Source organism: Phyllobates terribilis, unplaced genomic scaffold, assembly GCF_046119375.1.
Source record: "Phyllobates terribilis strain yellow unplaced genomic scaffold, ASM4611937v1 Scaffold_3__8_contigs__length_932513732, whole genome shotgun sequence".
NCBI lineage: Eukaryota > Metazoa > Chordata > Amphibia > Anura > Dendrobatidae > Phyllobates > Phyllobates terribilis.
The window spans coordinates 511,748,141-511,775,295 of NW_027362763.1; the positions used below are offsets into that span (position 1 = coordinate 511,748,141).

Sequence of the window (27,155 nt, forward strand, 5' to 3'; positions counted from 1 at the left end):
GCAAATAAGCAGCTAGTCCAGCAGTGATAAACTCCTATTGATAAAACTTTCATTGTATTGAAATAACAGCACACAGCCTAATAAGTGACACTTTGCTGAAATCAGTGCCTCAGCCCCTACCTTATAATAAATATCAAAAACCTGCTGACAGATTCCCTGTAAAAAAAAATCAGGTCGAACTCAATATTTATGACGCCTGTGCGCCACCTTTTCCAACATATGAAATTAAAACTTAGAAAAGTTGCAGAAAACTTTGAAATGTTCTTTTTGATGAATCAGGTGCACATTGCATTGAAGAAAAGACAAGTATAGCACTCATATAAACCATCAGTATTTATACATTTTCCCTGTTGTATTGATTTTGGGATCAAAAACCTACTAACTCTTATGGCTTATATAAATCTTCCTTTCAACTGATTCAGTCTTGTATACAAACACACACAACTAAAACATTCTAAAACATTCAGCCACATCAGAAAGTTCTGTATCATTTTGTAAAAAGCCTGGAAGCAATATTCCATTTTATTACATTTCTCTTTGTTGAAATTCTCATTTTCTTCAAGTAAGTTGAATGTCAGTTTTATTTATTTTTTTTATTTTTAAAAACAATCAATCAAAATCATTTGGAGAATGTGCAAACCTCTAGAAATGTATTGCCATTGCAAAGCAATAAAGAAATGCTCGATATTGTCCTCGTATGTGTTGTAAGCAGTGAAGCTTAGGAAGACTGCTGATAAAATGAAAATATAGCTTTGCTGTGCTGAACACAGAGAGTGAGGATGCAGTTATACTTACTGGGGGAAATATAGAATAGTAAATGTCTTGATTGGCATTGTTAATAGCTGAGTAATTGGGAGGAAAATGATTGTACAATTGTATATAAAAAGGGAAACAATGAAGCAAACGAATATAAGTAAGATAAGCTAAGAAAATAGCAGGATCTATAATTGTGACGATTACCTTCTTTAACAATCGACGTTTAACAACATTATTTTGATTATAAAGAACATAGACATAAGCAACAGAACAGAGACAAATAGATTTCTTGTGATTTGGAACACAACTTGTTTCAGTGGGGCTGTTTCTAAAAAAAATTTATAAGCATTCTTGTCAATACTGGAAAAATAAGATATAAGCTGGCTTTTTACTCTTTAATCTGAGAGCTACATGATGTAGAAGCAGAGACCCTTATACCAGCAATGTGTCACTTACTGGGCTGCCGGCTGTCATTTTGACTGAATCACTATTTCTCTGCTAACAATCTAACAGTTCTCTGAATGCAGAGCCATGTATAATTTGCCACTCATGACAGTTTTCTGTGTGCACTGTGCATAGGCAGAAAGCTGCTAATCAGTGGTGGGGTTACACAAAGTAGGAGGACTACAAGACAATTAGTCCTCTAGTAATAATCTCCTGCTGATAAAACACTGATTTTATTGAAACTACAACAAGCAGCACAGTAAGTGACACATTACTGGAATCAGGGTCTGTGTCCCTACATCATGCTGCTCTCAGATTAAATAGTAAAGAGCTGCTTACAGATTCCTTTTAATATCAAATTGATATCTTACAATTTTCACATGGGCCACTAGAGCTATTTTAGACTCATACTTCCTGTTCCTTACAAAAGACTTTTCAGAAGTCTCACTATCAGCAGAGGCAGGATTACAATGACAAGTGACACCTCTATGCACAGCTGGTAACCCAGGATCTACTATTCACAGTAGGCAATACTTCAAATGAACATGTGAATTTCATGAATGAATGGGAGGTATGAGTTTAGAACTTCCCCTGTTTCCAATGTGAAAATTACTTGTGCAAGTCCACAATTCTCTTCCTGATATATTGGATGATTTCTTTAGACTTTCTCATTATGCTACACAAAGAAACAGTGTGTTTCAGGTGTGCATTAAAATACATCCACAGGTATGTCTCTAATTAACTCAGATGTTGCCAAAAAAACTCAGAAGCTTCCAAACACATGACATCATCATATGGGCAGTCCAGAATTGTTTAAAGGCATAGTAATCTTAGTGTATGTAAACTTTTGACTTTGCAGTAAGTAATAAAAATGCCTTAAAACATTCTCTGTCTCTCATTATTCTGGCTTTAGGCAAATATTAAAAATTATGGTAATCCTAATTGACCTAAAACGGGAAAGGTTTATTCTGATTTCATGTCAGATATTGAAAAAAACATGCATATGTGTCTTTTTATATTGTGTATGTAAATGTCTGGTTTCAACTGTAGATATGGATAGATAGATAGATAAATAGACAAATAGATAGATAGATAGATAGATAGATAGATAGATAGATAGATAGATAGATAGATAGATAGAAAGACCCACTTGGTAGTGCCCACATCACCCTGTACATTTCTGTAATTCACTTCGATGTGGGTGGTGGGTGTAGCATGAGCCACTTTCTGCAACACTGTAGAGTGGGTGGTGTGGCATTGGTTTCCTTCAGCCCCCTCTTCCCAGCTGGTGTGTGCTGGCCACAGCATCCTGTACAGTATAAACTATTAGATGTAATATTCCCCTCTAGTGGCCCACATATGTAAATGCGTTTCAAGTGGTCATCCAACTACATGTTGGCAGTATTTCAGTTACAAACCCACAAGGGAAACGCTAAGGCATAAATATGTATATTATAAAGATTAAAGGGAACCTGACAGCTGATACATGCTGCCTGTGGATTAGGCAGTATGTATCAGACACTGGCTGTATGATTTCAGCCATGTATGTTTGACTTTGAAACAATACAGTGTTTTAAAGAAAAACACACTTTATAAGCTGGCCAGGGACTAGTCAAAAGGCCGGACAGCGGACTAGCCAAAAAGTGCAGTACCCAGCGTCTTTTCCCTGCCCACTCTCTTTGAGTGGCGGGTCTCTCTCTGTATGCATATATAGGGAGAGACCTGTGAATCACTGGCAGCAGGCAGGGAGAAGCCATCAGGGACCTGCCTATCTTACTAAACTCTTGTGTGGCTCGGTCCCTTTTTTCATAGACATTGTTTTTGAATTTATTGGAAGACATTTAGTATATACTGTAGCTTGAAGTCCTTGCAGCCCCAGTAAATCATATCACTTGTACAGCTTCAGTTTTTTAATGTTTAAATAAGTAGATGCAAGCAAAAAAGAAATCAAACAAAAATAATACCTCTTGCATGATCATTGGCCTGGATTTATTCACATACACTGGAGTTTTTGGCGGTCGTGGTGGTGGAAGCTGAACATGGTTTTCATATCTTCTCACCATATAATACTCCTCTTCATTAATTTCTTCTATGTTAGTTTTTGTTGGTGAAGAAAATACTTTACCATTAAACTGACCAACAACCTGAAAAGACATACTTAGCCGGTAGACTGGAAGCTCCCAAACATCTTCAGGTTTGTCATATAAACTAACAAGCAAGTATGAGTCTGTAATCTGCTCTTCCAGGTTTAATACTGACGTATTGGCTAATATATCCTCTCCTACAGTAAACAAGTCCCTCACCGAGATCTTTACATTCAAAGGAAGCTGAAAAAAATTGCAAAGTTCTGATAGGGAGTATTGTTTGCTGTCATGCACGATCTCCATAAAGCCACCTTCTCCATACAAGGGAAGAATGACCTCTACAGAGTTCCCATCTTTTGATTTTGTACATTCCAGGGTATCTACAATAGTTTTTGTTCCCTCACAGAGTACTTCATAGGACTTGAACTTCTTCACGTGCAACAGGTCTCCAACATTTAGTGATGAAAATTCATCATGTACCGGATGAAATGATTTTGTTGCTACCACATATAGGTCAACCATTTCTCTCTTGGCAATATTTAGGTCATAAACGGTGGGGAAGAAGCGGGGCCTCCTTTTGAATTTCCCCTTGTAGCTGGATGGAATAAGGAAATGTCTTTTTGGAGTATCACTTCGTGACTCTGAGGCAATAATTCTATCAGCTTGATACTTTTTGTGAACAACGATCCTCCTGCCACATCTCAGTACTTTATAAGCCTTGCAATGTCTTAATGGTCCTTCTAGAATTTCTGCAACTAATGGAAATTCATTGGTAGTTTTTTCAAAGATATCTTGAATGTTTAATATGGGGCTGAAGAGTTTTAAATCACAGTGTTGAGTAATATCCAAAACTTCTACATCCAGATCTGACGAGAGGTTAAAAATCCCTCCATCTGAAAGAAGATAGAGAAAACACGTTATTATTTGCCTTCCAAAATTATTGCCCTTCTTGATTTCAAACAGTAACAGTTGACCCTTTAATTGTGGCACTTATTATATGCAAAAGCAAGAGTGACGTACCATATGTGCTGCTATCTGGAACCTTATAGGCAAGAGACCCACTGACATCTTAACAAGTAGCAATATTCTACAGTCTACTAGATTGCATTTAAGGGATTGTTTCATTGATCCTCATGACTTATAATTACTGAAGGATTGGCCTACTCAAGCTCGGACTAGCTCACAGTGAAAAGGTGCATACCCTTGTCGGCCCCTGTGCATGAGTGAATGCCCCACTTCCCTATATGAGCAGTAGTGGGCACAATACACTTGATTCACTATGTACAGACAAAGCCAGCATCTCATCATTCATTTAACAAACTACCTAATATATTATTTTATAGAAGCGTAAGTAACTGTGTGAATGAGGTGCAGCAAAGCCAGGTAGGACTGGGTTAAATCCTAACACTGTAGGTCTTAATTAGATGCACTTGCCTAGCTTTAAAGAGGTTGTCCACTACAATAAATAATGCCCCCATTGATTTAAACAGTGGAAAGAAGTGTTTTTGTAATTACCTTCCATTGTTATTCTTGTCTATGAGCGGCACTATTGATGACCGCTCACTAGGCATCACGTGACCCCGGCTGCAGCCGGCTCTGATATCACATCAAGATCTGGGAACCCAGAGGCGTGACCCTGAAGCACGCACCCCCCTGACTAACTCAGCTGTGGGTGGGGTTTCACCGCATATCACAGGCCAGCATTTGATGGGGCATCGATGGGGGCATTATTTATTGTAGTGGACAACCTCTTTAACTAAGAACCATGGCCTGTGTTTACTAGGTGTGCCAGTCTGCTGGATGAAGCAGAATCAAGTATGCTGAAGCTGGTGAGTGTCCATCCAAAATGTGAGCTGTAACTGTGAGAGAGATAAGCCAGGGTCTCTCTCTGAATGGAGACTACGTGAGTCAACTAGAAAAGCTGAGCAATCTGTGTGCTGGAGTTGCAGAGAAACATGTGGAAGCTGCAGCCTGTTCACTTCTGTTTGGCACTGGGAGTGGTAATCTATTTGGGTGAGCCCTCACTGACATATTTGTGCCTGCTGAGTAAACTGTTTACTTGCTGTGATACCTTTGTGCCCAGAAGAGGATGTTTTTGGTTTTGAAAACAATAAAACTGCGTATGTTTGGACCAAACCGTATTGCCTGTGTGAACGTTACCTAACACCTACCTGAGAGTGAATCGCTACAGAGGGTAATATAATATTTGCATGTAAGGTAGCTACCGTAGGAACTCAGTCAATGTTACTGGTGGGTCCTTGGCACCTCAATCCAAAACTGCATCTACCAGTGAGGGACTCAGGTTCTCCTTAGGATGACTGTTGGACTACAATAGGTCCATAGACTCTTCTTGCACTGAGACACTGTGCTTTCCACAGTCTCCCCAGGCTCCTTGTTATAGTTGTGTATTAATGATTTAAAGACAAATAATCAATTTAAATAGTACTTACAATATAAAGGAATAATACCCAATACATTGAATGATCAGTAGAATTCCCATTGTAGGAATCCTTTTTGGTAAATACTTATTCCCTCTCCACCATACTTACATTGTGTCAGGGTCTTTACTTCGTAGACAGGCTTTAGAACTATTCCTTTAACACTGTACAAAAGGTTTTGACTTCTGCAATTGCCCATAATTTCCTTCAGTATCACCGTCCTAGTTCTGTTCTTTGGAATTTTCCAGTCCACAATCTCTTTGAGTGTATAAATCCTTTCATCCTGGCACTCATAAAACTCTCCAGTATGTGACAGAGGTAAAACAATTGAATGGTTTATTCCCTCTACTGTCACTTTACATGTTACGGACGTGACTCCATTTACTTCTTCTATAGAGTTAAATATGATGGCTTTGCCTTTATCAATGATTATGTCTCCTACTTCAAGTTTAGAATGGCTATAAAGGGTGGGCTTGCCAAAGGTTAAGGAACCGATATGTAGTGTCTGTACAATTTCTTCAATGGAGTGATATGGGTTCTTATCAGCTACGATTGTGAACAAACCTACAAGGAAAAATATATATATATATATATGTGCTAAACATTTATATATGGCAATGTTGTAATGTCACAACGTCAATACATTTTTATGAGATAAGGCACAAACAAATAGACATTCTTAAATTGTTGTATCAAACACATGGTTGCTTTCTTTTGCAAACAGCGCTGTCCATCAATGCCATACGTAGCCCATGGAGTAGAGTGGCATTGTTTCTAGAAGAAAGCACCGTTTCAAACTTCATACAATCCTAGAAAAATTACATGCTATTTACATAGGAAAGGGATTATTGATACTCCCTTTCCTATGTAGATAACATTTATATGTAATAATACATAAGGAGTATCAATAATAGAGGTACTGAACTGAGAAAATTGATAATTGATACTTCTTTATTTGTAATTTCCTTAAAAAGGTTCTCCGGTTATACGATGCTATTGACAACCATTTTAAGGTGTTACGTTATAACTCTATCCTATCCTGCCGCTTGCCTTCAAGCTATGTACAGAATTCTCTTCATTGGACCTTCTTTGGGTAAGTATATTCAGCAGTATGTATAGTAACAGTGCCCAAGATTAGCTTTTGCAAACAAAATTATTACTGGCTATATATTATAAAACGTGGGACCATTCAATCAGCTATATTCACCATATACAAAGAATTCTCTTAAAGTCTATATTAGTTGTCTCCTGCTTAGGATGGATATAATTTAAAGGGAATCTGTTAGCAGGTTTTTGCTACCCCATGTAAGAGCAGCAGAATGTAGGGGCAGAGACTCCTTGCTGACGCTTTGATAAAATCACTGTTTTATCTGCTGTAGATCTACCGGATCTTTGAATTCTGAGCTCTATATAACCCAGGCCACTCCAGCTGATTGGCAGCTTTCTATGTACACTGTGCATAGGCAGAAAGCTGCCAATTAGTGGTAGGGGCGGGGTTATATAGTGTTCATGAATTTAGAGAACTACATGGCAGCAGGTTTATTAGACCTACAGTGATAATCTCCTGCTGATAAAATGGTAATTTTATCAAAACTACAGCAAGCAGCTCAGTAAGTGACACTGCACTGTAATTAGGCTCTATGTCTACAGTATGCTGCTCTCAGATTAGGTGGCAAAGACTTGGTCACAGATTGCCTTTAAACATATGGAATCAGTCAATCTATAATTTTTTTCCTTTCTTGAAGAGGTAATTCACATAGAAGAGTTTAGATCATCATCATTATTATTATTATTATTTATTTTTAGAGCACCAGTGATTCCATGGTGTTGTATATGGAAAAAGGGGTTTATATACAAAATACAAAGATACATTGCAAAGAACAAGCAAACAATAACAGACTGGTACAGAAAGGAGAGGGTTCTGCCCGTGCAGGCTTACAGTCTCCAGGATAATGGGGAAGGAGACACAGAATTCCAGAGGACCGGGGATACTCGGGAAAACTTTTGGAGGAGAATGGGTGAGGAACGGATAAATGTGGTGGAGAGGAGGACATGTTGGGAGGACCAGAGATTACGTGTGGGTAGGTATTGAGAGATTAGTTTGGAGATTTATGGAGGGTACAAAGTATGGATGGCCTTGTAGGTCAGTGTTAGCAGTTTGAACTGGATTTGTTGGGGAATTGGGAGCCAACAAAGGGATTTGTAGAGGGGAGAAGCAGAGGAATAGTGAGGTGAGAGGTGTATTAATTGGGCAGCAGAGTTAAGGGCGGACTCGAGTAGTGCGAGAATGTTAGCAGGGAGGATAAAGAGGATTATATTGCAGTAGTTAAGGCAGGAGATGATGAGGGCATGCACTAACATTTTGGTAGATTCATCAGAGTTGAGGAACGGATGGAGTTGGAGGCGGATGGAGGTGGTGAAAGATTGGATGAGGATGAGTGGTTTGAAAGATAGGGCAAGAGTTGAGGGTTACTCCGAGACAGCGAACTTGCAGTACAGGAGACAGTGTGATGTAATTTATTGTGACAGATAGATCGGGTAGTGGGGTTATGTTACCAGTTCATGTTACCAGTTCAGACAATCTATCAGTATACAGCTTGTGATTTTAGCAAACCTTGCAGTGCTGATAATATACCACATCAAATGACTATGATTGTACGATACCTGGGAAGTCAGGTGGAAACTCTGCTGCAGGCAGCCTGTTGTATTCGTTGTAAGTTGCTATGACTTTCTTGACTTTTATCTCAGTGATTTTGATAACATCTCCAGTTGAAAGAGAGCATTCATTTCCAGAGAGTTCATAATGGGAACCTAGATAATTACAAGTGCAATAAAGTCAAGTTTAATGTTAAAAATTGCCCTAAATAAAAAGTCCATTCTACAAGTCTGCCACTATATTACATCAGTTTCAATAATACTACTAAGTGTTAAGATTATCAAGTTGGGCAACGTTGTAAGGAAAAAAAAATAAATAAAATATATATATATATATATATAAATATATATATATTATATATATATATATATATATATATATATATATATATACACTGCTCAAAAAAATAATTCCACATTTTTACCTTCTTGCTGCTGCAGTTTCAATTTTGAGGAGTGTATGTGCATGGATATATACACTGCTCAAAAAAGTAAAGGGAACACTTAAACAACAGAATATAACTGTAAATCAAACTTCTGTGAAATCAAACTGTCCACTTAGGAAGCAACACTGATTGACAATCAATTTCACATGCTGTTGTGCAAATGGAATAGACAATAGATGGAAATTATTGCCAATTATCAAGACACCCTCAATAAAGGGGTGGTTCTGCAGGTGGGGACCACAGACCACATCTCAGTACCAATGCTTTCTGGCTGATGTTTTGGTCACTTTTGAATGTTGGTTGTGCTTTCACACTCGTGGTAGCATGAGACGGACTCTACAACCCACAGAAGTTGCCCAGGTAGTGCCGCTCATCCAGGATAGCACATCAATGCGAGCTGTGGCAAGAAGGTTTGCTGTGTCTGTCAGCGTAGTGTCCAGAGGCTGGAGGCGCTACTAGGAGACAGGCCAGTACCCAAGGAGACATGGAGGGAGCCGTAGGAGGGCAACAACCCAGCAGCAGGACTGCTACCTCCGCCTTTGTGCAAGGAGGAACAGGAGGAACACTGCCAGCAGGCCACAAATGAGCATGTGTCTGCACAAACGGTTAGAAACCGACTCCATGAGGGTGGTATGAAGGCCCGACGTCCACAGATGAGGGTTGTGCTCACAGCCCAACACCATGCAGGATGCTTGGCATTTGCCACAGAACACCAGGATCTGCAAAGTCGCCACTGGCGCCCTGTGCTCTTCACAGATGAAAGCAGGTTCACACTGAGCACATGTGACAGACGTGACAGAGTCTGGAGACGCAGTGGAGAGCGATCTGCTGCCTGCAACATCCTTCAGCATGACCGGTTTGGCAGTGGGTCAGTAATGGTGTGGGGTGGCATTTCTTTGAAGGGCCGCACAGCCCTCCATGTGCTCGCCAGAGGTAGCCTGACTGCCATTAGGTACCGAGATGAGATCCTCAGAGCCCTTGTGAGACCATATGCTGGTGCGGTTGGCCCTGGGTTCCCCCTAATGCAGGACAATGCCAGACCTCATGGGGCTGGAGTGTGTCAGCAGTTCCTGCAAGATGAAGGCATTGAAGCTATGGACTGGCCCGCCCGTTCCCCAGACCTGAATCCGATTGAGCACATCTGGGACATCATGTCTCGCTCCATCTACCAACGTCACGTTGCACCACAGACTGTCCAGGAGTTGGCGGATGCTTTAGTTCAGGTCTGGGAGGAGACCATCCACAACCTCATCAGGAGCATGCCCAGGCGTTGCAGGGAGGTCATACAGGCACATGGAGGCCACACACAATACTGAGCCCCATTTTGATTTGTTTTAAGGACATTACATCAAAGTTTGGATCAGCCTGTAGTGTGTTTTTCCACTTTAATTTTGGGGGTGACTCTAAATCCAGGCCTCCATTGGTTAATAAATTTGATTTCCTTTGATGATTTTTGTGTGATTTTGTTGTCAGCACATTCAACTTTGTACAGAACAAAGTATTCAATGAGAATATTTCATTCATTCAGATCTAGGATGTGTTATTTGAGTGTTCCCTTTATTTTTTTGAGCAGTGTATATACTTGTATATACAGTGGCGACCAAAAGTTTAGCTTTTTTTTTAAAGTGTGATTACTTCTGTCTGGTTGTTGTGATGCCATTTCCTTGGTGATGAATTTAAAGTGCATGAAGTTGTCATCATGCAAGACCCTAATTTTAACCAAAATGCTTCACCATGTTTCACGGTAGGTGTTTGGTACCTTACATCATTACGTTTTCCAATTGGGCAGTATATATAGTGCTCGCCATCACTACCAAACAGATTGAACTTGGATTCGTCCGACCACAACACCTTAGACCAATCTGTCTCTTTCCATTGGCTGTGTTCTTTGGCAAACTCAAGTTGGACCTTCCGGTTCTTTGCAGATATGAAAGGCTTCTTGACTGGAACTCGTGCATTCAACCCTACTGCTCTTAGCTGTCGCCCCACACTTTGGCAACTCACTTTGACCCCTTATTCTTCGTTCATTTTGTGTGAAATCTGTACAGCACTTTTATGCACATCAGATACTGACTTTTTCTTAATAATGTGATCAACTCTGGAGGAAGTTTTCCATGGTCGTCCACTTCTTGGTTTGTCAGCTGTTCCACAACCTTCTTTTTCTTTCTTTAATATACATGACACTTGTATCTGAGAACAGTTCCATCTTTTTGGCTTTGACTTCAGTGTCAGAATAATAAGCTTCTTGACATCTGGTGATAAATTTGGCTTTGCATGTGCCATGTTTTAACCTAAAAATACACACATAAAAAATGTAGGCAAAATTTCACTACCCATGACAAAATATGCAAAACATTTGGCCCAACAAATGTTGAAAACTAACAGATAAAGGGATAAAACAATGTCAAACACAATTTTCATCCTTATAGCTGACAACCATTTGCTTCTGGATTACTGAAATCATCAGGAAAATAGCACCAGACAGAAGTAATAACAATTTTATTAAAAATGCAAAACTTTTGGTTCCCACAGTATATACACACACTGTATATAATTTGCATACATATATATACGGTATATATATATGTAATGCAGGTGTCAGAATGCAACGCGCAGAGTCACAAAAGGAGGGCCGTCAAATAGCTATAAATTACAATTTATGTAACGTACAGACCAAAAGTTTGGACACACCTTCTCATTTAAAGATTTTTCTGTATTTTCATGACTTTGAAAATTGTACATTCACACTGAAGGCATAAAAAAAACTATGAATTAACACATGTGGAATTATATACTTAGCAAAAAAGTGTGAAACAACTGAAAATATGTCTTATATTCTAGGTTCTTCAAAGTAGCCACCTTTTGCTTTGATGACTGCTTTGCATACTCTTGGCATTCTCTTGATGAGCTTCAAGAGGTAGTCACCGGAAATGGTTTTCACTTCACAGGTGTGCCCTGTCAGGTTTAATAAGTGGGATTTCTTGCCTTATAAATGGGGTTGGGACCATCAGTTGTGTTGTGCAGAAGTCAGGTGGATACACAGCTGATAGTCCTACTGAATAGACTGTTAGAATTTGTATTATGGCAAGAAAAAAGCCGCTAAGTAAAGAAAAACGAGTGGTCATCATTCCTTTAAGAAATAAAGGTCAGTCAGTCTGAAAAATTGGGCAAACTTTGAATGTGTCCCAAAGTGCAGTTGCAAAAACCATCAAGCGCTACAAAGAAACTGGCTCACATGAGGACCGCCCCAGGAAAGGAAGACCAATAGTCACCTCTGCTTCTGAGGATAAGTTTATCCAAATCACCAGCCTCAGAAATCGCAGGTTAACAGCAGCTCAGATTAGAGACCAGGTCAATGCCACACAGAGTTCTAGCAGCAGACACATCTCTACAACAACTGTTAAGAGGAGACTTTGGGCAGCAGGCCTTCATGGTAAAATAGCTGCTAGGAAACCACTGCTAAGGACAGGCAACAAGCAGAAGAGACTTGTTTGGGCTAAAGAGCACAAGGAATGGGCATTAGACCAGTGTAAATCTGTGCTTTGGTCTGATGAGTCCAAATTTGAGTTCTTTGGTTCCAACCACCGTGTCTTTGTGCGATGCAGAAAAGGTGAACGGATGGACTCTACATGCCTGGTTCCCGCCGTGAAGCATGGAGAAGGAGGTGTGATTGTGTGAGAGTGCTTTGCTCGTGACACTGTTGGGGATTTATTCAAAATTGAAGGCATACTGAACCAGCATGGCTACCACAGCATCTTGCAGCGGCATGCTATTCCAACCGGTTTGCGTTTAGTTGGACCATCATTTATTTTTCAACAGGACAATGACCACAAACACACCTCCAGGCTGTGTGAGGGCTATTTGACCAAGAAGGAGAGTGATGGGGTGCTATGCCAGATGACCTGGCCTCAACAGTCACGAGACCAGAACCCAATCGAGATGGTTTGGGGTGAGCTGGACCGCAGAGTGAAGGCAAAAGGGCTAACAAGTGCTAAGCATCTCTGGGAACTCCTTCAAGATTGTTGGAAGACCATTTCCGGTGACTACCTCTTGAAGCTCATCAAGAGAATGCCAAGAGTGTGCAAAGCAGTCATCAAAGCAAAAGGTGGCTACTTTGAAGAACCTAGAACATAAGACATATTTTCAGTTGTTTCACACTTTTTTGTAAAGTATATAATTCCACATGTGTTAATTCATAGTTTTGATGCCTTCAGTGTGAATGTACAATTTTCATAGTCATGAAAATACAGAAAAATCTTTAAATGAGAAGGTGTGTCCAAACTTTTGGTCTATGCTATATATATATTAAATAAGCTGACAGGGATTGCAACAGGGGTTAGTAATGAGAACACTATCACAATAGCAATAACAATAGCAATAACACACAATACATCACAATAGCAATAACAATGGCAATAAAATCATTCTCTAAAATACTGTATCTAGCCCAAATATGGGATCAGCACTGAAGTCCATTGGTTCTGTAAATGTCCTTAGCGGGGGTCTTCGGTTATTCCCGCTAGGCCTTTAAGTCTTTTTCTGACAAAGTCAATTAGATCCCATTTGGCTTGTTCCACCTCACCCGTCACCCTCCCAACCTGATACCCTAAACCCGATTGTTCCCGGTACAGTGAAGGAGCGGTTGAAGTGACAGCCCTGTTCAGTGATGACACTCGTCGGCTTCTGCTGACGAGATCTCTCCGGCAAAACTCGTTTCTATCCTCTCTTTGTCCTGTCAATCGGGGAAGTTTACCATGTCGTGCGTAGGAGGGTCCTGTACATTTCCTTAATGTCGTATCCAAGTCCCGGTCCTCTTCCGTAGCCATGACACCCGAGGGACCGCTGTGCTGAATCCCGGACTCGTTCACCGGCAGCCACGTCTCTCTCTGTGTTTGGTGCTCACCTCAGGCACTGCACGCTCGACCGTTAAATTTTGAAATCCTCTGCTGGAGGTCACCTGACCAGGTCCAGCGTGCAAACTTGAAATGCTCACCGGATGGCGCTTTTTCTCCTTATTACATACATCTTGCACTGACTCTCTGAAAGACTTTTCTCCTCCTATTACATATATACATATGCAGCGAGCGGGCCCCTGACCTGTGCTGAGCTCACTGAGCGGTGTACTGTCACTCACTGAGCTCAGCACAGTTCACGGGCCCGCTTGTTGCAGCAAGTCATTCTCCTCTGGTCCTCAGGGTGTGCGATCACCTCAAGCCAGGTGAGTGCAATGATTTTTTTATTTGATTCTTATTTTCACACTTTTTGGAAACAGTGGCAGCAGAATGCTACTCTCAACATTGTCCCCTGCTCGCGCTGATCGCAGCGCAAGCAGGGGACACTGATGATAGATTCCTTCAGCACCCGGAGCTTGGGAACAGGGCGAACTGTACCACTGATTCCCAGAAGCTGGTACAGTACATGCCACACTGATGACACACGGATGTCATCAGTGTGCACGTGTGCTGAACGTTTTGCGGCCCGTGCTGCGTGCAAAAAACTGATATGTCAGCATGTTTTGCACACAGAAACACGGTCCGTGGAAACACACTGACATGTGAGCAGAAATGAATGAGTCTACATGTGTAAGTGTCTCCAGTACATGTGAAAACTGTCATCACATGTACCTGAGACACTGATGTGTGAAAGAAGCCTAAAGCAAGTGTGAACAGGTGTAAGCTGCATTGGCTGCATAATATACAAGCAAGAGAATACAACAGCACACTGTAAGCACTAAGATGTATGCAAACATAGAATATATGAAATTTGGACTACATTACTGCTATATAAAATATACTTTTAAATTTAAGGTACAAAGTACACAAATTGGCCAATTTATGAGAGCCCACCAGCCATGACAAGGCATATCTTTCTTTGATGGGACCTTAAACCTAATATTTATCAATCATACCTCTCCCAAATCCTACAAATTTAAAGGACAGATAGGATCCAGCATTAAAAACAGCCTTAGGTTGGTAAATATGGGTGCATTCCAATGATCCCAGCCAGCTTCAGTACAGTGCTTACAATCTCAATAGAAAAGAGCTTGTAATCAATGCAAACAAGTCTAGCAGTGGTGGCCAAATCCTTTGCCAATGAGTAGTAAAAAAATGGAAATATTAGGGAAAAGTAGGAGGATTTTATTAAATAGTAAATTATAAAAGTGCTTGTTTTTCCATGAACTTGCCAACAATACCCATGAATATGGTAATGTCCCATGAATGCTGTCCCACCTTATCAGTTAGCTAATTGCCAGGTCCATTTTTATGCAAAACAAGTTTTCTTTATGAGATAAAAGCTATTAACAATTCCATTTTTCAAAAAGCAGTGATTATTTTACAGATTGAATCAGGAAAGTAATATGTGAATTAATGATACTATTTATCATGCTGTAAGAAACCTGTTTATGTTCAGCTTTTGCAAATACATGAGCTATGATTTTTTTCATTGTACTATTCCAATATAAAATGTAGAGAGTAAAGGTCGTTTTACAGTTCATATAACATGGACATGATAATGCTATTTACCATTACATATAACAAATTTATGCAAACATATGGTACTAATTTTCGATTTATCCTTGTCACTTTTCAAGAATGTATTAGAAAATTCATCATCAGAATAATACTTCTAGAAAGGTTGTTCATATATTGAGTTCACTATTCACTAATTTATCGTTCATTTCACTGGTTTCGCCAATGACAGATTTTGGCTAGCACTAACATGAACCAGTCACTGAACTTGGAAACTGCTGAGGTTGCATTTAAGATAATACATTTTACAAGAATTTAAGACTATGTAAAACTGGGTCTTTATTGACAAGAATATGACATTTATTCATCTAAAGGACAGATATAACTAATAGAACTACTATCACTTAACCTAAAGGGTTATTCTGTCTTAAGAAGTGATAGCTTATCGAGGCATAATGGCAGAAAAATTAGATACCTCATGTTTGACACACTTTCTACAAGTAGATTAGTTCTGAGGATGTTAACTTGCTCTAGCCTGTTATTTAAGAATATATGAAATGACACTTTCCAGCACATATAGCTAGAGAGTTGAATCAGATAGCTCCCCACTTCACAAATACTTCACTAAACCGTGCAAATTGCATCTTCAGAGAGAAAGAGGAATGGAACTCTAGTGCCACCTATTGGAAGTAGCAATCCTAAAAAATCAATATCGACCCTTTAACGAGCCTTGCCACATGACTTAGGTGAAAACCCAAACTATATAACTCTCCTTACAGCGGCATGCCAGGCATGTAACTCTGCACAAGGAGAAATGTTACCCCGTACACTTCACTAAATCATATAATCTTCCTCATCTATTTTTCTGAAAATTACCCTATATTAGTCAATTAATTATAATAAGTGCTGAGGACAGGGTCTATAACAGCCAAGGCAGCATGTTGGGCTGTATTGCTGGAAACGTGAACCCCAAAAAAGCACAAATTGCTGAAAAAGTTAAGGAAGCACTCCCAATATTTTTTTATTAGCTAAACCTGTGTAAGGCTATGTCCACACATAGCGTTTTTGCAGTGTTTTTTTGCTGCATTTTTTATGTAAATTTTCAGCTGTGTTTTACAGTACCAGCAAAGTCTATGAGATTTCAGAAATCTCATGCCCACACTTTGGTTTTTTTCCTGATTTATCAAAGAGCTGCATTTTTGCAAAATTCAGAATGTCTTTTCTTTCAGCGTTTTTGCAGCGTTTTTCACCCATTGAAAGCAATGGGTAGTGCAAAAAACGCAGGTATCAGGTTTTGATGAGATTTTGGTGCCAAAACCTGAGGAAGTTGAATCAGGTTATTTTTGTTATGCACTAAGCTTTATCAGTATGCCCAAGAGACAAACGTATCATGACAAAAACACAGCAAAACTCATCAAAACCTGCTTTCTTTTTAATGACAAAGAGAGCAGGTTTTGCCTGCAGAAAAAAAACGGTGCAAAAACACTAAGTGTGAACATAGCCTAATTGTGTATGTAATGTAGTGGAAGTGTGTTAATATACACACCGATTGCCATCTTCCCAGGTTTGCAGCACATTGCCGCTCCAGTCTTCTTCTCACTCTCTTGACTTCTGTTCCAACTTGCCGGTTCACACTGGGGTACTCAGGAACACGTTGAGCATTTGGTGAGTTTTTTACCTCAGTATTTGTAAGCCAAAACCAGGAGGGGAACAATCAGAGGAAAAGTATGATAGAAACACGTCACCACTTCTGTATTTATCACCCACTCCTGGTTTTGGCTTACATATACTGATGTAAAATACTGACCAAATACTGAACGTGTGAGTGTGGCCTTACAGTGGAAGCCTATAAAGCATCAGAACAAGGCTCCATAGGATTACATTTTAAAAGCTCATAGACGCCAGTGTGAACCGACAAGTCAAAATAGCCATCATGGGACACAGAAGAGGACCAAAGCGGCACTAGAAATTGGATAAGACAACTATTGGTGAGTATATTAACACATTTACACAACATTACATACACTTTTACACAAATTTAGCAAAAAAAATAATATTCTGGGAGCTTTTTTATTTACGGGCATGGTACAAAAAGGTCAGAAGACGAAGCATTATAGGTAGCTAGGGCTGTGTAGTTGCAGACATAGTAAAGATTCCATGCTGACCCTTGTCTACAACCACAAATGTCTCCTGTACAAAGGACATGTGAGTATCAGAACTGAAGCAGGCAGCAACTGATGAAGAACTTCTAGTATGCAACATTCAGGCTGCTTAGTCAGAGAAGAGATGGCACCAGGATCATCAGGTAGAAAGCCAGCTGAGGTTCTGAGCAATGCTGGGCAATGGCATGCAGCAAAACCTTGGAACTTGACTGTCATGTGAATGTTACTTGAACAGTTCCACCTACTGAATCAATGTTGCAGCCACTTCATGGCAGTGATTTTGCTTAATGGCAGTGGCCTCTTTCAGCAGGATAATGCAAACTTGGACTCAGCAAAAAATAGTCTGGAATTGTTTTGTGGGACATCGAAAAGAGCTGAAGGTTTTACAGTGGGTACGGAAAGTATTCAGACCCCTTTAAATTTTTCACTCTTTATTTCATTGCAGCCATTTGGTAAATTATAAAAAGTTTTTTTTTTCTCATTAAAGTACACTCTGCACCCCATCTTGACTGAAAAAAAAACAGAAATGTAGACATTTTTGCAAATTTATTAAAAAAGAAAAACTGAAATATCACATGGTCATAAGTATTCAGACCCTCTGCTCAGTTTTGAGCTAGTACAGCCGTGAGTCTTCTTGGGAATGATGCAACTTCTCACACCTGGATTTGGGGATCCTCTGCCATTCTTCCTTGCAGATCCTCTCCAGTTCCGTCGGGTTGGATGGTGAACGTTGGTGAACAGCCATTTTCAGGTCTCTCCAGAGATGCTCAATTGGGTTTAGGTCAGGGCTCTGGCTGGGCCAGTCAAGAATGGTCACAGAGTTGTCCTGAAGCCACTCCTTTGTTATTTTAGCTGTGTGCTCAAGGTCATTGTCTTGTTGTTCCTTTGAGCTCATGATTCTCATTTGGTCTGACATGCACTGTGAGCTGTGAGGTCTTATATAGACAGGTGTGTGCCTTTCCAAATCAAGTCCTATCAGATTAATTAAACACAACTGGACTCCAATTAAGGAGTAGAACCATCTCAAGGAGGATCACAAGGAAATGGACAGCATGTGACTTACAGTAAATATAAGTGTCTGAGCAAAGGGTCTGAATACTTATGACCATGTGATATTTCAGTTTTTCTTTTTTAATAAATTTGCAAAAATTTTTACATTTCTGTTTTTTTTCAGTCAAGATGGGGTGCAGAGTGTACTTTAATGAGAAAAAAATGAACTTTTTAGAATTTACCAAATGGCTGAAACGAAACAAAGAGTGAAAAATTTAAAGGGGTCTCAATACTTTCCGTACCCACTGTAATTAGGCCTCCAAATATTGCATACGTCAGCTCAACAGAGCATCTTTGGGGTGTGCAGGAAAAAGAAGTCTGCTCAATGGAGGCCCCACCTCATAACCTGACTTACAGGGATTGATCACTTTATCTTAATTTTATTAAATGTATTCAGAGCACAATTTTGTGTCAATTTATAAAGTACAATTATCACAGGTTCTCCTTTTGCATTTGCTAGTGCAGCTTTCCTCACAGACTCCACAGCTCTTCTGTCCACAAAATGACAGGAAATGAAGGTGCGTGTGACCAGACCTGTCCATCAATTTTTTTCAGGTGGTAGAGGCTGATGGACATGTTTGGTCACATGTTTAACCAGTCATTTTAAGAACAAAAGCTGCAATAACAAGAGCAGGAGTACTTTTAATAATTATATATTAATACGTGGCACTAAATTATGTCCCCAAAATGTCTGTAAAATAAAGAGATAAAGGAGCTAAACCACTTTAATTTAAAGGGTACCTGTCATGTGATTCATGTTATCCAAATATAGGGCATAATAAATCAGGCAGGCTATATCATTACAAACATCCATGTTTCACTCTCAATGCTGCGGCATTTCAGAATAAACACACTTTAGACATAGGGCCAGAATGAGGTGACTGATATGACTAGTCACTGAGGTGGGACCCCAAAGGATTCTTCCAGTCTGGCTCTGCATTATTGGTAGGTTTTTTTGTTACAAACTTAGGGAGAGACCTGTCAATCATGCTGAAACAGGCAGGAACATAGCAGTTCAGCCGTCATCAAACACATGACAGGTTTCCTTTAAAAAAAATGACCTGTCCCCATTTTGCACCATGAGTTAAAGAGGATCTTTCAGTAAATACTTGTATTCCCATTGAAATATTAGTTCTGGAGCATATTTTCTTATAACTTTACATTGTCCTTTTCCTCCGTTATTCCTTCTACAAATTTATGAATAAATTGACAATTGGTTGTTACCATCCCCCTTTTCAAAGGGTGTTTCGCTACAGAATCTGGCTCTGTTAGGTACCCCGAACTGATAACACCCAGTTGTCTAATTATTCAGAAATGATTAGTGGGAATAATAGAAGAATGGCACAATTTCACAAAGAATACAATAATTAGAAAAAAACAGACACCAGGAGTAGTAACAGTTTCCTTTTGAAGGACCTTGGGGTAAATGTTTAGTGTCAGATACTCCAGTACACTTTCAAAAGCCTTGTGAAGTCCATCGCTCAATGGGTTTAACTTTAGGGGCAGAAGGTGGTCCCACATGATTCTAGACAGTTGTGTTGAATGTTATGTCTGTTCGATGTAGACACATTTTATTATATCTGCAAGTATCACTTCCAGCATTTGTAAGGACATTTTTCAATACAAGACTTCATTTCTATTTTGTCTGTGTTGCAAGAAAAAATAATGAGAGAATGGAATGATTCGAAATTGTATCTATTGTGTTTTTCTTGCTCCTTGAAGCATCATTTTTCTTGTTATCTTGTTTTCTATTTGTGATGCTGCTGTACAAATAGCTGCAAGGGCTTTTGTATATTTCTCATCCTTCAAGATTCACCTGAGAGTTTCTGCTATACTGACTCATCAAGTAAGGTAATGTGATTCTAGGATTCTAGAAATGGTTGATAAACATGAAAAGTTACCCTAAAGCAATGTTTCTCAGTCTGTGTCTCGCTAGTTTATGGTTGTCAGGAAAATATGGGAGTCGTACATTTGAAACAGCTGGAGAGCTACAGATTGGGGAACACTGCTTTAGAAGATGATAATGTACAGGTTGGCATTTTTTACTGTTTATCTATCATGTGTTACACACTGACAATAAAGAATACCTGTTGATTTTTACTAAATACTTACAATCCCCATAAGATAAGCCAATGATGACGATCCTTTTAGAGACCGAGTGCCCTAACTACAACCTGAAATCCACTAATTTATTACAAAGTGCCAACACTCTATTTAACCTGAATACTGAAGTTTTCTTCCCCGTTTCTGAAATAAGGTCTCCCATCCTGGTATAATATTCCCCATGCTGGTATAATGTCCCCCATTCTGGTATAATGTCCCTCATTCTGAAATAATGTCCCCCATCCTGGTATAATGTCCCAAGGCCTGGTATAATGTTCCCATCCCAGTATAATGTCCCCCATCCTGGTATAATGTCTCACATGCTGGTATAATGCCCCCAATTCTGGTATTATGTCTCCCATGCTGGTATAATATCCCCAATTCTTGTATAATGTTCCCCATGCTGGTATAATATTCCCAATTATGGTATAATGTCCCCCATCCTAGTATAATGTTCCCCATTCTAGTATAATGTCTCCATTCTTGTATAATGTTCCCAATTCTGGTATAATGTCCAGCAAGGGTCAGCAGGCACCCATCCTGTATTGGCCTAGTCACGTTTGCACCCTCTGTGACCGCGATAGTTATGCCCCTGGATGCTGGGGCGATGGCGAGCATGCCCACAGAGAGGACTCTGAGTGCTCTCTCTGGCACGTATGCCGTAGGTTCGCCGCTACTGAGATAAGCCCTGGAGCATCTCTTCTTAAGGTCCATTTACGATGCAAGATTATCATGAACGAACGCTCCTAGAAATAAAAATCTTGGCGTCTAAATAGATTGCTGATCACCCAATGAATTAGAAAAATTCTGCAAAAAAGATCATCATTCTCAGCAGCTCATCGAACAGGAATCGTGCTGCCGAGAACAGTGACAAACTATGAGCACTGAATAATATTATTACAGATCATTCAGTGCACATCTTTAATTACCTTTGCAAACAAGCTATTAGACGACAGTTGTTCGATAAATATTTACCGATCAGCAGTTGTTTAACGCCGTCGGTCGGTTTGTGTAAACCCTTAGAAAACCACATTGTGCTGTTCATCTGTTATTCTTCCCAAATATGCTGACAACTGGGTGTTACCATTCTCCTTATTACTGTGGAGTGTCTGTATACAGTCTGGCGCTGTCCAATCTTTACTGACCATGTTAGACTGTGGAGAGATACAACTTATGGGTAATGATTTGTTGTCAATTATGTAGATGTAATTCTGAGGAATAGCAAATTATCAGCATATTGCACAATGTCATAATGTTCATAATTTGTGTATGAACACTGTCTAGAAACGTGTAATTTCATGCTGGGAAAGTGAAAGTGTATAAAGCACATGACCCAGTGCCTCATATTACAGTGTTTTTACAGGGGAAAGAATTATAAGACTATGTGCACATGTTGCGTATTTACAGTACATTTTTCTCCTGCAAAATACAGAGTGTTGGCAGGAAAAAAAGCACTGTCTAAAATACACATTTTTGCATCCTTTTTTGTTGTGTTTTTACTTGCGTTTTTTTCCCCATTGATTTGAACGCTTCAAAAACGCTGAAGGAACTGACATACTGCAGATCTGAAAACACGTTTTGAAGGTTCAAATCTGCAAGTAAAAAAAAAAAACAGCATGTGGATGAGATTTCAGGGATCGCATTCACTTTGCTGGTAGTGTAAAATGCTGCGCTTTTTCTGCAGCAAAAATGTAACGTGTGAAAAAGTCCTAATGTAATTGAAGTTCACATAGATTTGGATTCAGCTGCACTTTGAAGACTCAATCAAGAAGCACATTTATTTTCACCCTATGCTGGATCAGCTTTATAGGATGTAGGCAATAATTCACAAGGTTTGAGATTCACAGAAAATGCATTCACACAATGACAGGTGAATCATATCAAGTGGGAATTCAATTAGGAGATTTCCATTAGTACTATGTGTCAGCTTTACAAGAGATCTGACAAACAGGATTTTATTATAGCTGTCCTCGAGGCAGTGAATGACAACTAAAAATTCTGAAATACAAATAAGTCTATATTACGCCAGCATAAGTCATAATACATTCCAAAATCAGATACAGAAATGGTGGTTACAAGACTAGTTGATAAAGTAACATAAGTGTAACCCATTTTCAGTAAAAATTTTAAAATTTTGGGAATAATGGAAAGAATTTGTATTAGTAAATATCTAAGGCACAAGATTGGTAGTAGAGTAAGAAAATCTGGACCTAGTAAGAAAAAAAAATACAATTGTGTTCTGACAAACTGTCTTTTATGCCTGTTTTTCTACCTAGACTTATTTACCTTAGAAGAAAGTAAATCTCAGTGAAAGTGATTGATCCACAATATTATTTGCATTTTTTTTCAGAAGTCTGGGATGTTCTTAAAGGGGCATCAGACTAAGTTCCCCATCATGGCAGGACCAATCTTTTAAAGAAGTTATCCACTACTTTTTCATTGATTTACTATCTTTAGGATAGGTCATCAATATCTGATCAGCCAGGGTCCGACACCCATCACCTCACTGATCAGCTGATATCGGTGTCGGCGGTGGCCGCCGACTGGAAATACTCCTTATGGATCTTGCCATCTTCTGGTACTCAGGGTACTACATATTCACCTCCTATTGATTTGAATAGGAGGCTGATGTGCAGTACCCAGCCTAGGCCATTACCAGAAGGCAGCCAGCTCTGCAAGAGAATATTTCCGGATGTCTGCGGCTGCCACCGAAAACTGCTGATCGGTGGGGGTGATGGGTGTTGGACCTCGGCCGATCAGACACTGACCTAAGGATAGGTCATCAATAAAAATGCAGTGGACAACCTCTTTAAATTCACTTTTCACTTGCTTGTTTTCCCTCAATCTCTACACCCTCTTCTTTGATTGACAGCTCTCACTTTACAGAACCAGATAATAGCGGAGATAGATGGAAAATAAGCAGGTTGGCTAATAAAAGTGTAATTTTATTAGCAAAAATCTGAGAAAATTATGTTTAATCTTCATGCCCACAGCAGCATGATTGACAACCCAGTGTGTGCAGACAGGAAGAAAAGAAGTCTCTCTTCTCTTCCTCTCTACTCACTTTGGGTGTGAATGATGCTAATAACACACCCCCTGGGGCCGTGGGGTACTCGGAAGCCGGGCCGGTTGGTTCTATTGGGGCAGTCACGGTGACGTGACCCGGTCCGTGGCCCATGGCGGTCGTAAATAAAGAAAAGAGGGGAATAAAGTTTTGGGGTTAAAGTTTTGTGACACCACCCATGGTATACGGCTATAGGTGACCGCCGCTGATGTTCAGATCCACTGGGGCCATTGGTGACGGAGCAGAGATAGTTCAGCTTTCCACGGGTAGAGCTAGGCCCCAGGGCAGTTAAAGAGGTAGCTTTGTTGTTGGTGTAGCACAAGGCAGGTGACGCAGCAATTAAGTCAAGGATGCAGCGGGGTGCAGTCTTCAAGTTTTTACTCACAGTTCTTATGTTGTTCCAGGTTACAACTGCCAGCAGATTATAACAGCCCACCGAGTCCTTTGTCCTCCGGGGAAGTGATCCAGCCAACTCTCAGATAACTTGGGTGCACTTGATCTTGACCCCCTTCTTGTGTATCTTTCCCGGGTCATCTCTCTCTGCGTGGGCTCTCGCCCTCCTGCCCTGCGCCTCACACACAGTGTCCCGAGCCAGTGGCCGTGGGGCTTGTCGGGCGAGGTCCCCTGTGTCCCCTTGGTCCTATATGGCCACCTTTTCAGCGAATGTATGTGGTTTTGGCTACGGCACTTAGATACTGCAGCCTCCGGTTTGCTAGCTGAGTCTTGCAGCCCTCCACTAGTCTGGGGCCGGTCCCCTACTGCGACCTGATCCCTTCACAGTTGGCGTGAACTCGGACGCACGGGTGGACTCCGCGCTTCCCGTGCCCCAAAGATCCTTTCTCTGTCTCTGAAGCCCTTCTCTGACCCCCTTGCTCCTCTTGTTCTTTCTCTTACTGGGCCCCTCTGACTGAACCCTACTCCTCAACGGTCCTCACTTACTGCGCTCTTGCTCCTAGGACCCTTCTAGATCTTTCTACCTTTCCTTTTATACTCTCTGTCATGTGACCCACATCACCAACTGTCACTCTATGTGGTCCCCTCTACCTTCAGTCCTTCCTTGTGTGCTCCTCTAAACTACTTCCTCCACCCACCTCCTCTTCCTAGTTCCCTCCTCTAGACAGGGACAGGGACTGTGCTCTCCCTCAGGAGCAATCTCGCCCTTCCCTACTGGAGTGATGTGGTGTTGGATGTGGGTGTGTGGGTTCAGGGTAGTGCTCCCTCCTTACCCGAGAGTGGGGTACCACACCTCTGGCTGAGATAGAGTACCTCTGTGGCGACTGGACCCGCAGGGGCGCCACACTAATATGGGCGTGATACCAGCGAACTGAAGGGATGACTCTTGCGGGTGCATGTGCACCAGGATTAGAGATAATTTTTCCACAGACTGCAGCAACATTTAGGATCAAATAAGGATAATTAAAAATGTTATTATGCAGCAAATAAAGCACCCCTAATACATTGTAGGGGAGAATCACTTTGACAGATTCTCTTTCATGTGAACATAGCCTTTGGCCATTTTTAATGCAGAGGGAAGCAAAAAAATCATTTTGACCAATTTTTTCCTTTTTTCCATTGATATGGAAAAAAATTTCCCATCCCCCACAAGGCAGTCAGGTATTTTCCCTACATCACTTGAACATTATCATCTTATTTACCATTATATCTAAATGTCCAGACCTTTTAATGCTCTGGTTGTATCTACCATAGGATATTTTAAAGATTGACAACAACTGTGAAGAACAATTTCTTATATTATTTTTTAAGAATGCTGTTTCTCCACATGTAAAGGAAGTCCCCTGGTCTTTTTTACAATTCCCAGGAATGAATAAATAATGTGCCAGCTCTTTGTGCTATTTCCTATATTCTAGGTTAATAATAATAAAAAATTGAGAGTCCACGAAATATCCTTAGCCTGTCAAATTACCTTATCTATATAATTAGATCAGACTAGCAAACTAGCAAATCCAAATATCTAAAATAGATGAATGTATTACTGATGGCAAAGAATATTTATATTCCTTACTTTGAGCAGAAATAAAAAAGTAGAAAAGTTCCAAAAATATTTTCATTAATGGAGGGAAATATTTGAAAATTAGAGATAGAATTTAGTGAAATTTTATAGAAGTACCAATTTGTCATGTGCTGTAATTAATGTGTATTTTGAAGAATAATATAATGAATTCCAAGAAATCCTTCCTAGAGAAGACCACGGACAGTGGATGACAGGGAACATTAATTGTTGCTAGAAGACAGATGCTCATACCAGCACAGCATAAAGAGATTTTTCTGCATGGTAGATAGAATTTCTTTTTTTCAGGACATAATCATTAACTAGGTTTAAAAGAAGTTTAGATACAGCAAATGCCACCTGCAGTTTTATTAGTGTAGAGAGTAATAAAGGGATATTCAATCCAGAATTTTTCTGAATATATTCATCCTGTCAGATAAAGTTGAGTAAGCTCATCCATAATAATAGTAATAAAAATGTATCCAGTACATTACATGTGTATCTGTAACCATAATGACGCTGTACTATCCATACTAGGAGGTGTTTTGTAACTAATACATCTTCATTAGAATGACTTGTAATATTGTGCGTTATGGTTTAAGAATCCATGATTGCTCTTTAACTTGCCATGGGTTGTGATTTTTATTTTTCAAAGTTGGCAGCATTGCCACTGGAGCAAAAAAAAAAAAAAACAAGTAAAAGGTAATGAAGCGTTAAATGTCTAGACGGCAACTACTGCCTCACTGAGTGCAAAAAAAGAATATTGCATAGTCACTGCCAATGGATGCTTCTAGGCACTTCATTAGGTGACTTTTTACATGACACATACAGTTGTGCTCAAAAGTTTACATACCCCGGCTTTACTTTGGCTACAGCAGAACAAAGTGAAGGTTCTGGACATCTCAGTCTCCTGACCTCAATATCATTGAGCCATTCTGGGGAGCTCTCAAGCGCACAGTTCATGCTAGACAGCCCAGGAATTTACAGGAACTGGAGGCTTTTTGCCAATAAGAAAGGGCAGCTTTACCATCTGAGAAAATAAATAACCTCATCAACAACTACCACAAAAGACTTCAAGCTGTCATTGATGTTGGAGGGGGCAATACACGGTATTAAGAACTGGGGTATGTGAACTTTTGATCAGGGTCATTTGGATGTTTTTGGTTGTCATTAAGATTTAAAAAGAGAAAACACAGTAATTTGACAATAAATGGCTTCACCCAACCAATAACCATTAGTGGAGAAATTTTTTTTGCTATCATTCATATTCTCTGAAACAAGGCCAAGAAAGGAACAATTCTGCCGGGGTATGTAAACTTTTGAGCACAATTGTATGCTACGCTAGTACGAAGGAAGGCACATTCGCACATATTTGCTTACATTGTGTTAGTATTTACTATCAATTCCTCATTAAAAAACACGCTCGTTAACTGATAAATATTAACCGTCACCAATATTTCCATGTTGGTGTTCAC

The 27,155-nt window shown here is 40.0% G+C and overlaps 1 protein-coding gene across 1 annotated transcript in view; it reads right to left on the reverse strand.

Moving 5' to 3' along the window:
* THEMIS (thymocyte selection associated) overlaps positions 1 to 27,155 on the reverse strand; it is a 90,936-nt gene that overhangs the window by 59,582 nt on the left and 4,199 nt on the right. Inside the window, exons 2-4 of the mRNA XM_073673206.1 lie at positions 8,387 to 8,533; positions 5,834 to 6,286; positions 3,165 to 4,177 (exon numbers count right to left, since the gene is read on the reverse strand). Coding sequence (XP_073529307.1) covers positions 3,165 to 4,177; positions 5,834 to 6,286; positions 8,387 to 8,533 — 1,613 coding nt within the window. The remainder of the gene's footprint in view (positions 1 to 3,164; positions 4,178 to 5,833; positions 6,287 to 8,386; positions 8,534 to 27,155) is intronic.